General features: G+C 45.0%; 1 protein-coding gene across 5 annotated transcripts in view; it reads left to right on the forward strand.

Annotated features, from left to right (window-relative positions):
- Positions 1-12,460, forward strand: part of PLPPR2 (phospholipid phosphatase related 2) — a 39,734-nt gene that overhangs the window by 8,098 nt on the left and 19,176 nt on the right. For 2 of the 5 annotated variants that reach the window (XR_012691167.1, XM_075206674.1), the window contains exon 1: positions 9,271-9,704. The exons of the other annotated variants lie outside the window; for them this stretch is intronic. Coding sequence is in view for 1 of the 2 variants with exons in the window: in XM_075206674.1 (XP_075062775.1) it covers positions 9,695-9,704 (10 nt within the window). In the remaining variant the exon portion in view is untranslated. Of the gene's footprint in view, positions 1-9,270; positions 9,705-12,460 lie in introns of those variants that run through there. 5 annotated transcript variants of the gene reach the window in all.

Genomic DNA, 12,460 nt, shown 5'->3' on the forward strand with positions numbered 1-12,460 from the left:
CTCACATGAAGAAGGACAACGAGCTTGTAGTGTGAGCTCACATGAAGAGGGACAAGGAGCTTGTAGTGTGTGCTCACATGAAGAAAGACAAGGAGCTTGTAGTGTGTGCTCACATGAAGAATGACAAGAAGCTTGTAGTGTGTGCTCACATGAAGAGGGACAAGGAGCTTGTAGTGTGTGCTCACATGAAGAGGGACAAGGAGCTTGTAGTGTGTGCTCACATGAAGGACAAGGAGTTTGTAGTATGTGCTCACGTGAAGAAGGACAAGGAGCTTGTATTGTGTGCTCACATGAAGAAGGACAAGGAGCTTGTAGTGTGTGCTCACGTGAAGAAGGACAAGGAGCTTGTAGTGTGTGCTCACATGAAGAAGGACAAGGAGCTTGTAGTGTGTGCTCGCATGAAGAAGGACAAGGAGCTTGTAGTGTGTGCTCACATGAAGAGGGACAAGGAGCTTGTAGTGTGTGCTCATATGAAGAAGGACAAGAAGCTTGTAGTGTGTGCTCACATATAGAAGGACAAGGAGCTTGTAGTGTGTGCTCGCATGAAGAAGGACAAGGAGCTTGTAGTGTGTGCTCACATGAAGAAGGACAAGGAGCTTCTAGTGTGTGTTCAAATGAAGAAGGACAAGGAGCTTGTAGTGTGAGCTCACATGAAGAGGGACAAAGAGCTTGTAGTGTGTGCTCACATGAAGAAGGACAAGGATGTTGTAGTGTGTGCTCACATGAAGAAGGACAAGGATCTTTCAGCGTGTGCTCACATGAAGAGGGACAAGGAGCTTGTAGTGTGTGCTCATATGAAGAAGGACAAGAAGCTTGTAGTGTGTGCTCACATATAGAAGGACAAGGAGCTTGTAGTGTGTGCTCGCATGAAGAAGGACAAGTAGCTTGTAGTGTGTACTCACATGAAGATGGAGAAGGAGCTTGTAGTGTGTGCTCACATGAAGAAGGACAAGGAGCTTGTAGTGTGAGCTCCCATGAAGAGGGACAAAGAGCTTGTAGTGTGTGCTCACATGAAGAAGGACAAGGATGTTGTAGTGTGTGCTCACATGAAGAAGGACAAGGATCTTGCAGCGTGTGCTCACATGAAGAGGAACAAGGAGCTTGTAGTGTGTGCTCACATGAAGAAGGACAAGGAGCTTGTAGTGTGTGCTCACATAAAGAACGACAAGGAGCTTGTAGTGTGTGCTCACATGAAGAAGGACAAGGATCTTGCAGTGTGTGCTCACATGAAGAGGGACAAGGAGCTTGTAGTGTGTGCTCACATGAAGAAGGACAAGGAGCTTGTATTGTGTGCTCACATGAAGAAGGACAAGGAGCTTCTAGTGTGTGCTCACATAAAGAAGGACAAGGAGCTTGTAGTGTGTGCTCACATGAAGAAGGACAAGGAGCTTGTAGTGTGTGCTCACATGAAGAAGGACAAGGAGCTTGTAGTGTGTGCTCGCATGAAGAGGGACACGGAGCTTCTAGTGTGTGCTCACATGAAGAAGGACAAGGAGCTTGTAGTGTGTGCTCGCATGAAGAGGGACACGGAGCTTCTAGTGTGTGCTCACATGAAGAAGGACAAGGAGCTTCTAGTGTGTACTCATATGAAGAAGGACAAAAAGCTTGTAGTGTGTGCTCACATGAAGAGGGACAAGGAGCTTGTAGTGTGTGCTCACATGAAGAAGGACAAGGAGCTTGTAGTGTGTGCTCACATGAAGAGGGACAAGGAGCTTGTAGTGTGTGCTCGCATGAAGAAAGACAAGGAGCTTGTAGTGTGTGCTCGCATGAAGAATGACAAGAAGCTTGTAGTGTGTGCTCACATGAAGAGGGACAAGGAGCTTGTAGTGTGTGCTCACATGAAGAGGGACAAGGAGCTTGTAGTGTGTGCTCACATGAAGGACAAGGAGTTTGTAGTGTGTGCTCACGTGAAGAAGGACAAGGAGCTTGTATTGTGTGCTCACATGAAGAAGGACAAGGAGCTTGTAGTGTGTGCTCACGTGAAGAAGGACAAGGAGCTTGTAGTGTGTGCTCACATGAAGAAGGACAAGGAGCTTGTAGTGTGTGCTCACATGAAGAAGGAGAAGGAGCTTGTAGTGTGTGCTCGCATGAAGAAGGACAAGGAGCTTGTAGTGTGTGCTCACATGAAGAGGGACAAGGAGCTTGTAGTGTGTGCTCATATGAAGAAGGACAAGAAGCTTGTAGTGTGTGCTCACATATAGAAGGACAAGGAGCTTGTAGTGTGTGCTCGCATGAAGAAGGACAAGGAGCTTGTAGTGTGTGCTCACATGAAGAAGGACAAGGAGCTTCTAGTGTGTGTTCAAATGAAGAAGGACAAGGAGCTTGTAGTGTGTGCTCACATGAAGAAGGACAAGGAGCTTGTAGTGTGTGCTCACATGAAGAAGGACAAGGAGCTTGTAGTGTGTGTTCACATGAAGAGGGACAAGGAGCTTGTAGTGTGTGCTCGCATGAAGAAGGACAAGGAGCTTGTAGTGTGTGCTCACATGAAGAGGGACAAGGAGCTTGTAGTGTGTGCTCACATGAAGAGGAACAAGGAGCTTGTAGTGTGTGCTCACATGAAGGACAAGGAGTTTGTAGTGTGTGCTCACGTGAAGAAGGACAAGGAGCTTGTATTGTGTGCTCACATGAAGAAGGACAATGAGCTTGTAGTGTGTGCTCACATGAAGAAGGACAAGGAGCTTGTAGTGTGTGCTCGCATGAAGAAGGACAAGGAGCTTGTAGTGTGTGCTCACATGAAGAGGGACAAGTAGCTTGTTTTGTGTGCTCATATGAAGAAGGACAAGAAGCTTGTAGTGTGTGCTCACATGAAGAGGGACAAGGAGCTTGTAGTGTGTGCTCACAATGAGGGGGACAAGGAGCTTGTAGTGTGTGCTCACATGAAGGACAAGGAGTTTGTAGTGTGTGCTCACGTGAAGAAGGACAAGGAGCTCGTAGTGTGTGCTCACGTGAAGAAGGACAAGGAGCTTGTAGTGTGTGCTCACATGAAGAAGGACAAGGAGCTTGTAGTGTGTGCTCGCATGAAGAAGGACAAGGAGCTTGTAGTGTGTGCTCACATGAAGAAGGACAAGGAGCTTGTAGTGTGTGCTCACATGAAGAAGGACAAGGAGCTTGTAATGTGTGCTCACATGAAGAAGGACAAGGAGCTTGTAGTGTGTGCTCACATGAAGAAGGACAAGGAGCTTGTAGTGTGTGCTCACATGAAGAAGGACAAGGAGCTTGTAGTGTGTGCTCACATGAAGAAGGACAAGGAGCTTCTAGCGTGTGTTCAAATGAAGAAGGACAAGGAGCTTGTAGTGTGAGCTCACATGAAGAGGGACAAAGAGCTTGTAGTGTGTGCTCACATGAAGAAGGACAAGGATGTTGTAGTGTGTGCTCACATGAAGAAGGACAAGGATCTTGCAGCGTGTGCTCACATGAAGAGGGACAAGGAGCTTGTAGTGTGTGCTCATATGAAGAAGGACAAGAAGCTTGTAGTGTGTGCTCACATATAGAAGGACAAGGAGCTTGTAGTGTGTGCTCGCATGAAGAAGGACAAGTAGCTTGTAGTGTGTACTCACATGAAGATGGAGAAGGAGCTTGTAGTGTGTGCTCACATGAAGAAGGACAAGGAGCTTGTAGTGTGAGCTCCCATGAAGAGGGACAAAGAGCTTGTAGTGTGTGCTCACATGAAGAAGGACAAGGATGTTGTAGTGTGTGCTCACATGAAGAAGGACAAGGAGCTTGTATTGTGTGCTCACATGAAGAAGGACAAGGAGCTTCTAGTGTGTGCTCACATAAAGAAGGACAAGGAGCTTGTAGTGTGTGCTCACATGAAGAAGGACAAGGAGCTTGTAGTGTGTGCTCACATGAAGAAGGACAAGGAGCTTGTAGTGTGTGCTCGCATGAAGAGGGACACGGAGCTTCTAGTGTGTGCTCACATGAAGAAGGACAAGGAGCTTGTAGTGTGTGCTCGCATGAAGAGGGACACGGAGCTTCTAGTGTGTGCTCACATGAAGAAGGACAAGGAGCTTCTAGTGTGTACTCATATGAAGAAGGACAAAAAGCTTGTAGTGTGTGCTCACATGAAGAGGGACAAGGAGCTTGTAGTGTGTGCTCACATGAAGAAGGACAAGGAGCTTGTAGTGTGTGCTCACATGAAGAGGGACAAGGAGCTTGTAGTGTGTGCTCGCATGAAGAAAGACAAGGAGCTTGTAGTGTGTGCTCGCATGAAGAATGACAAGAAGCTTGTAGTGTGTGCTCACATGAAGAGGGACAAGGAGCTTGTAGTGTGTGCTCACATGAAGAGGGACAAGGAGCTTGTAGTGTGTGCTCACATGAAGGACAAGGAGTTTGTAGTGTGTGCTCACGTGAAGAAGGACAAGGAGCTTGTATTGTGTGCTCACATGAAGAAGGACAAGGAGCTTGTAGTGTGTGCTCACGTGAAGAAGGACAAGGAGCTTGTAGTGTGTGCTCACATGAAGAAGGACAAGGAGCTTGTAGTGTGTGCTCACATGAAGAAGGAGAAGGAGCTTGTAGTGTGTGCTCGCATGAAGAAGGACAAGGAGCTTGTAGTGTGTGCTCACATGAAGAGGGACAAGGAGCTTGTAGTGTGTGCTCATATGAAGAAGGACAAGAAGCTTGTAGTGTGTGCTCACATATAGAAGGACAAGGAGCTTGTAGTGTGTGCTCGCATGAAGAATGACAAGGAGCTTGTAGTGTGTGCTCACATGAAGAAGGACAAGGAGCTTCTAGTGTGTGTTCAAATGAAGAAGGACAAGGAGCTTGTAGTGTGTGCTCACATGAAGAGGGACAAGGAGCTTGTAGTGTGTGCTCACATGAAGAGGAACAAGGAGCTCGTAGTGTGTGCTCACATGAAGGACAAGGAGTTTGTAGTGTGTGCTCACGTGAAGAAGGACAAGGAGCTTGTATTGTGTGCTCACATGAAGAAGGACAATGAGCTTGTAGTGTGTGCTCACATGAAGAAGGACAAGGAGCTTGTAGTGTGTGCTCGCATGAAGAAGGACAAGGAGCTTGTAGTGTGTGCTCACATGAAGAGGGACAAGTAGCTTGTTTTGTGTGCTCATATGAAGAAGGACAAGAAGCTTGTAGTGTGTGCTCACATGAAGAGGGACAAGGAGCTTGTAGTGTGTGCTCACAATGAGGGGGACAAGGAGCTTGTAGTGTGTGCTCACATGAAGGACAAGGAGTTTGTAGTGTGTGCTCACGTGAAGAAGGACAAGGAGCTCGTAGTGTGTGCTCACGTGAAGAAGGACAAGGAGCTTGTAGTGTGTGCTCACATGAAGAAGGACAAGGAGCTTGTAGTGTGTGCTCGCATGAAGAAGGACAAGGAGCTTGTAGTGTGTGCTCACATGAAGAAGGACAAGGAGCTTGTAGTGTGTGCTCACATGAAGAAGGACAAGGAGCTTGTAGTGTGTGCTCACATGAAGAAGGACAAGGAGCTTGTAGTGTGTGCTCACATGAAGAAGGACAAGGAGCTTGTAGTGTGTGCTCACATGAAGAAGGACAAGGAGCTTGTAGTGTGTGCTCACATGAAGAAGGACAAGGAGCTTCTAGCGTGTGTTCAAATGAAGAAGGACAAGGAGCTTGTAGTGTGAGCTCACATGAAGAGGGACAAAGAGCTTGTAGTGTGTGCTCACATGAAGAAGGACAAGGATGTTGTAGTGTGTGCTCACATGAAGAAGGACAAGGATCTTGCAGCGTGTGCTCACATGAAGAGGGACAAGGAGCTTGTAGTGTGTGCTCATATGAAGAAGGACAAGAAGCTTGTAGTGTGTGCTCACATATAGAAGGACAAGGAGCTTGTAGTGTGTGCTCGCATGAAGAAGGACAAGTAGCTTGTAGTGTGTACTCACATGAAGATGGAGAAGGAGCTTGTAGTGTGTGCTCACATGAAGAAGGACAAGGAGCTTGTAGTGTGAGCTCCCATGAAGAGGGACAAAGAGCTTGTAGTGTGTGCTCACATGAAGAAGGACAAGGATGTTGTAGTGTGTGCTCACATGAAGAAGGACAAGGATCTTGCAGCGTGTGCTCACATGAAGAGGAACAAGGAGCTTGTAGTGTGTGCTCACATGAAGAAGGACAAGGAGCTTGTAGTGTGTGCTCACATAAAGAACGACAAGGAGCTTGTAGTGTGTGCTCACATGAAGAAGGACAAGGATCTTGCAGTGTGTGCTCACATGAAGAGGGACAAGGAGCTTGTAGTGTGTGCTCACATGAAGAAGGACAAGGAGCTTGTATTGTGTGCTCACATGAAGAAGGACAAGGAGCTTCTAGTGTGTGCTCACATAAAGAAGGACAAGGAGCTTGTAGTGTGTGCTCACATGAAGAAGGACAAGGAGCTTGTAGTGTGTGCTCACATGAAGAAGGACAAGGAGCTTGTAGTGTGTGCTCGCATGAAGAGGGACACGGAGCTTCTAGTGTGTGCTCACATGAAGAAGGACAAGGAGCTTGTAGTGTGTGCTCGCATGAAGAGGGACACGGAGCTTCTAGTGTGTGCTCACATGAAGAAGGACAAGGAGCTTCTAGTGTGTACTCATATGAAGAAGGACAAAAAGCTTGTAGTGTGTGCTCACATGAAGAGGGACAAGGAGCTTGTAGTGTGTGCTCACATGAAGAAGGACAAGGAGCTTGTAGTGTGTGCTCACATGAAGAGGGACAAGGAGCTTGTAGTGTGTGCTCGCATGAAGAAAGACAAGGAGCTTGTAGTGTGTGCTCGCATGAAGAATGACAAGAAGCTTGTAGTGTGTGCTCACATGAAGAGGGACAAGGAGCTTGTAGTGTGTGCTCACATGAAGAGGGACAAGGAGCTTGTAGTGTGTGCTCACATGAAGGACAAGGAGTTTGTAGTGTGTGCTCACGTGAAGAAGGACAAGGAGCTTGTATTGTGTGCTCACATGAAGAAGGACAAGGAGCTTGTAGTGTGTGCTCACGTGAAGAAGGACAAGGAGCTTGTAGTGTGTGCTCACATGAAGAAGGACAAGGAGCTTGTAGTGTGTGCTCACATGAAGAAGGAGAAGGAGCTTGTAGTGTGTGCTCGCATGAAGAAGGACAAGGAGCTTGTAGTGTGTGCTCACATGAAGAGGGACAAGGAGCTTGTAGTGTGTGCTCATATGAAGAAGGACAAGAAGCTTGTAGTGTGTGCTCACATATAGAAGGACAAGGAGCTTGTAGTGTGTGCTCGCATGAAGAATGACAAGGAGCTTGTAGTGTGTGCTCACATGAAGAAGGACAAGGAGCTTCTAGTGTGTGTTCAAATGAAGAAGGACAAGGAGCTTGTAGTGTGTGCTCACATGAAGAAGGACAAGGAGCTTGTAGTGTGTGCTCACATGAAGAAGGACAAGGAGCTTGTAGTGTGTGTTCACATGAAGAGGGACAAGGAGCTTGTAGTGTGTGCTCGCATGAAGAAGGACAAGGAGCTTGTAGTGTGTGCTCACATGAAGAGGGCCAAGGAGCTTGTAGTGTGTGCTCACATGAAGAGGAACAAGGAGCTTGTAGTGTGTGCTCACATGAAGGACAAGGAGTTTGTAGTGTGTGCTCACGTGAAGAAGGACAAGGAGCTTGTATTGTGTGCTCACATGAAGAAGGACAATGAGCTTGTAGTGTGTGCTCACATGAAGAAGGACAAGGAGCTTGTAGTGTGTGCTCGCATGAAGAAGGACAAGGAGCTTGTAGTGTGTGCTCACATGAAGAGGGACAAGTAGCTTGTTTTGTGTGCTCATATGAAGAAGGACAAGAAGCTTGTAGTGTGTGCTCACATGAAGAGGGACAAGGAGCTTGTAGTGTGTGCTCACAATGAGGGGGACAAGGAGCTTGTAGTGTGTGCTCACATGAAGGACAAGGAGTTTGTAGTGTGTGCTCACGTGAAGAAGGACAAGGAGCTCGTAGTGTGTGCTCACGTGAAGAAGGACAAGGAGCTTGTAGTGTGTGCTCACATGAAGAAGGACAAGGAGCTTGTAGTGTGTGCTCGCATGAAGAAGGACAAGGAGCTTGTAGTGTGTGCTCACATGAAGAAGGAGAAGGAGCTTGTAGTGTGTGCTCACATGAAGAAGGACAAGGAGCTTGTAGTGTGTGCTCACATGAAGAAGGACAAGGAGCTTGTAATGTGTGCTCACATGAAGAGGGACAACGGTGCGTTAAGTGCTCAGGGCTCAAAGAGACTGAACAGAACAAGGTCTTAAAGAAAAGAGATAGTGCTAAAGATTTATCAAAGAGCAAAATATCTGCGAAAATACCTACTGGCGTTCAGTACCGGCGGTTTTTGCTAATTTGTGATGTATCGTGGCTGTGGTTATTCCCGTTAAAAAAATGCTATTTTCTTATAGTTAAACTACTGTTTAAATAATTTTTGCTAATTAAATTAATTGCTAACAATCCCAAGTCACATGCACGAGACAGTTTGCCAGTGTCAAAAATCCACTTTTACTGTTTACTCTTTCTGTGTTTGGCTTGATAATAAATATATATATATGTATATTACATTACCTTCAGTCACAACTGTACCACTTACAGTGTTCACTTCTCAAGATCACAGAACCCAAAACCACATTCTGACAACTGGACCGGTATTTTGGACAGATAGTTAACAGGACATCATTTGTGAATTTTATACAAAATACAAAGGGGCCCCTAAAAATCACCCTATAATCCCCATGAAGCATAGAAATAGTACCATGACTATTTACTAATGGAGGATACCTGCTGCGGTCCTAGCTTCTTCAAACGCAAATCCAGCCCCCATAGGTGTCTATGGGGACTGCGATTTTGCCCTAGTTATCAAGCTCCGCAGCTTGATCCCGGTAGATAACCACATGTGAAGATGGTGCTAGCCGTCATAACCTATGGGGGGAGCATCGCAGGAGAGGAAGCTTAGGACCCCTCACTTGCAGGCTCCGTGCTCTCCCCATTGCGACTTCTACCATGCCGTACAAACCTGTAAGTATTTACTATAGATAACTTGCTGGGACAGGGTCCTGCGAATCAATTTGAATAAATTGCAGAGTTAATTAATTTCCTCTCATTGCGATAAGAAATTAAAATTAACGTGAGCGATTTAAGTGTGGTCATAAATAGACCCCAAAGAGTCCTCATTTGCCTAGAAGATGCCTCATTTAGGTAATATCCACTGACTTGATGACACAATTATCATACATAGACTGTTCTTGTGATGTACAGTAGGGGGCGTTGTTTCTATAGCCGATCTCAGGTACAGATAGGTGGGTGTTCTAATCATACAGCATATGCCGTCAGACTACTAATGAGATCCCCCACGGCTGTTACACTCCTCCTTCTCAGTCCTCCATCGCTCCATTCTTTTCTCCTCTTATTGTCTGTCTCTCTCCATCTGTCCCCTTCTATTACCTCCTTTCTCCCATTTCTCATTATTACACTGTATTTCCTATTCCCTTACATTTCCTTCTCCCTCCAGCTATTATTCCTATCATTTCTATTCTATTTTCCCTGCCCCAGTCTTTATTTACCCCTCATTGCTCCCATTTGCCCTATTAATTTCCCTCCTGCCGTTAATTTTCTCTCTCCCGTCACCCTTCCTCTTTCTCTATTCCCTCTTCCATTCCCTGTGCTCCATCCTCAGCCTTGTAGGCTGTGTTCAGGGAGGGAAAGGACATGTCTGCCAGCTGTCTCTCCTCCCTCTGAGCTGATACCCCGAAGCGTGATAGGGAGTGGGAATATCTGGACGATGCCAGCAGGTCTGTGATAAGATGGGGATTAGAGGGTATACCTTAATTAACTGGGAATTTTCAATACGCTCAATTTATGCCAAATTTAATCCCTGTCATAAATTTCCAGATAATGGTTATCTTATTACTCCAGTAATATTTTATGCTATTTTCCCAACTCCTGAGTGTCTTCCAACCCCTCTATTATTGTTCTATTACAGTAACCCAGCTCCTGAGAGTCTTATTACCCCTGTAATATCTTATTACAGTAACCCAGCTCCTGAGTGTCTTATTACCCTGTAATATCTTATTACAGTAACCCAGCTCCTGAGTGTCTTATTACCCTGTAACATCTTATTACAGTAACCCAGCTCCTGAGAGTCTTATTACCCCTGTAACATCTTATTACAGTAACCCAGCTCCTGAGTGTCTTATTACCCTGTAATATCTTATTACAGTAACCCAGCTCCTGAATGTCTTATTACCTCTGTAACATCTTATTACAGTAACCCAGCTCCTGAGTGTCTTATTACCTCTGTAACATCTTATTACAGTAACCCAGCTCCTGAGTGTCTTATTACCCCTGTAACATCTTATTACAGTAACCCAGCTCCTGAGTGTCTTATTACCCCTGTAACATCTTATTACAGTAACCCTGCTTCTGAGTATCTTATTACGTAACATCTTATTACAGTAACCCTGCTCCTGAGTGTCTTATTACCCCTGTAACATCTTATTACAGTAACTCAGCTCCTGAGTGTCTTATTACCTCTGTAACATCTTATTACAGTAACCCAGCTCCTGAGTGTCGTATTACCCCTGTAACATCTTATTACAGTAACTCAGCTCCTGAGTGTCTTATTACCTCTGTAACATCTTATTACAGTAACCCAGCTCCTGAGAGTCTTATTACCCCTGTAACATCTTATTACAGTAACCCAGCTCCTGAGTGTCTTATTACCCCTGTAACATCTTATTACAGTAACCCAGCTCCTGAGTGTCTTATTACCCCTGTAACATCTTATTACAGTAACCCTGCTTCTGAGTATCTTATTACGTAACATCTTATTACAGTAACCCTGCTCCTGAGTGTCTTATTACCCCTGTAACATCTTATTACAGTAACTCAGCTCCTGAGTGTCTTATTACCTCTGTAACATCTTATTACAGTAACCCAGCTCCTGAATGTCGTATTACCCCTGTAACATCTTATTACAGTAACTCAGCTCCTGAGTGTCTTATTACCTCTGTAACATCTTATTACAGTAACCCAGCTCCTGAGAGTCTTATTACCCCTGTAACATCTTATTACAGTAACCCAGCTCCTGAGTGTCTTATTACCCCTGTAACATCTTATTACAGTAACCCAGCTCCTGAGTGTCTTATTACCCCTGTAACATCTTATTACAGTAACCCTGCTTCTGAGTATCTTATTACGTAACATCTTATTACAGTAACCCTGCTCCTGAGTGTCTTATTACCCCTGTAACATCTTATTACAGTAACCCAGCTCCTGAGTGTCTTATTACCCCTGTAACATCTTATTACAGTAACCCAGCTCCTGAGTGTCTTATAACCCCTGTAACATCTTATTACAGTAACCCAGCTCCTGAGTGTCTTATTACCCTGTAACATCTTATTACAGTAACACAGCTTCTGGGTGTCTTATTACCCCTGTAACATCTTATTACAGTAACCCAGCTCCTGAGTGTCTTATTACCCTGTAACATCTTATTACAGTAACCCAGCTTCTGAGTGTCTTATTACCCTGTAACATCTTATTACAGTAACCCAGCTCCTGAGAGTCTTATTACCCCTGTAACATCTTATTACAGTAACCCAGCTCCTGAGTGTCTTATTACCCTGTAATATCTTATTACAGTAACCCAGCTCCTGAGTGTCTTATTACCCCTGTAACATCTTATTACAGTAACCCAGCTCCTGAGTGTCTTATTACCCTGTAATATCTTATTACAGTAACCCAGCTCCTGAATGTCTTATTACCCCTGTAACATCTTATTACAGTAACCCAGCTCCTGAGTGTCTTATTACCCCTGTAACATCTTATTACAGTAACCCAGCTCCTGAGAGTCTTATTACCTCTGTAACATCTTATTACAGTAACCCAGCTCCTGAGTGTCTTATTACCCCTGTAACATCTTATTACAGTAACCCAGCTCCTGAGTGTCGTATTACCCCTGTAACATCTTATTACAGTAACCCAGCTCCTGAGTGTCGTATTACCCCTGTAACATCTTATTACAGTAACCCAGCTCCTGAGTGTCTTATTACCCCTGTAACATCTTATTACAGTAACCCAGCTCCTGAGTGTCTTATTAGCCTGTAACATCTTATTACAGTAACACAGCTTCTGAGTGTCTTATTACCCCTGTAACATCTTATTACAGTAACCCAGCTCCTGAGTGTCTTATTACCCTGTAACATCTTATTACAGTAACACAGCTTCTGAGTGTCTTATTACCCCTGTAACATCTTATTACAGTAACCCAGCTCATGAGTGTCTTATTACCTCTGTAACATCTTATTACAGTAACCCAGCTCCTGAGAGTCTTATTACCCCTGTAACATCTTATTACAGTAACCCAGCTCCTGAGTGTCTTATTACCCCTGTAACATCTTATTACAGTAACCCAGCTCCTGAGAGTCTTATTACTCCTGTAACTTCTTATTACAGTAACCCAGCTCCTGAGTGTCTTATTACCCCTGTAACATCTTATTACAGTAACCCAGCTCCTGAGTGTCTTATTACCCCTGAAACATCTTAT

The sequence above is a fragment of the Mixophyes fleayi genome, chromosome 4 (genome assembly GCF_038048845.1).
Source record: "Mixophyes fleayi isolate aMixFle1 chromosome 4, aMixFle1.hap1, whole genome shotgun sequence".
Classification (NCBI taxonomy): Eukaryota; Metazoa; Chordata; class Amphibia; order Anura; family Limnodynastidae; genus Mixophyes; species Mixophyes fleayi.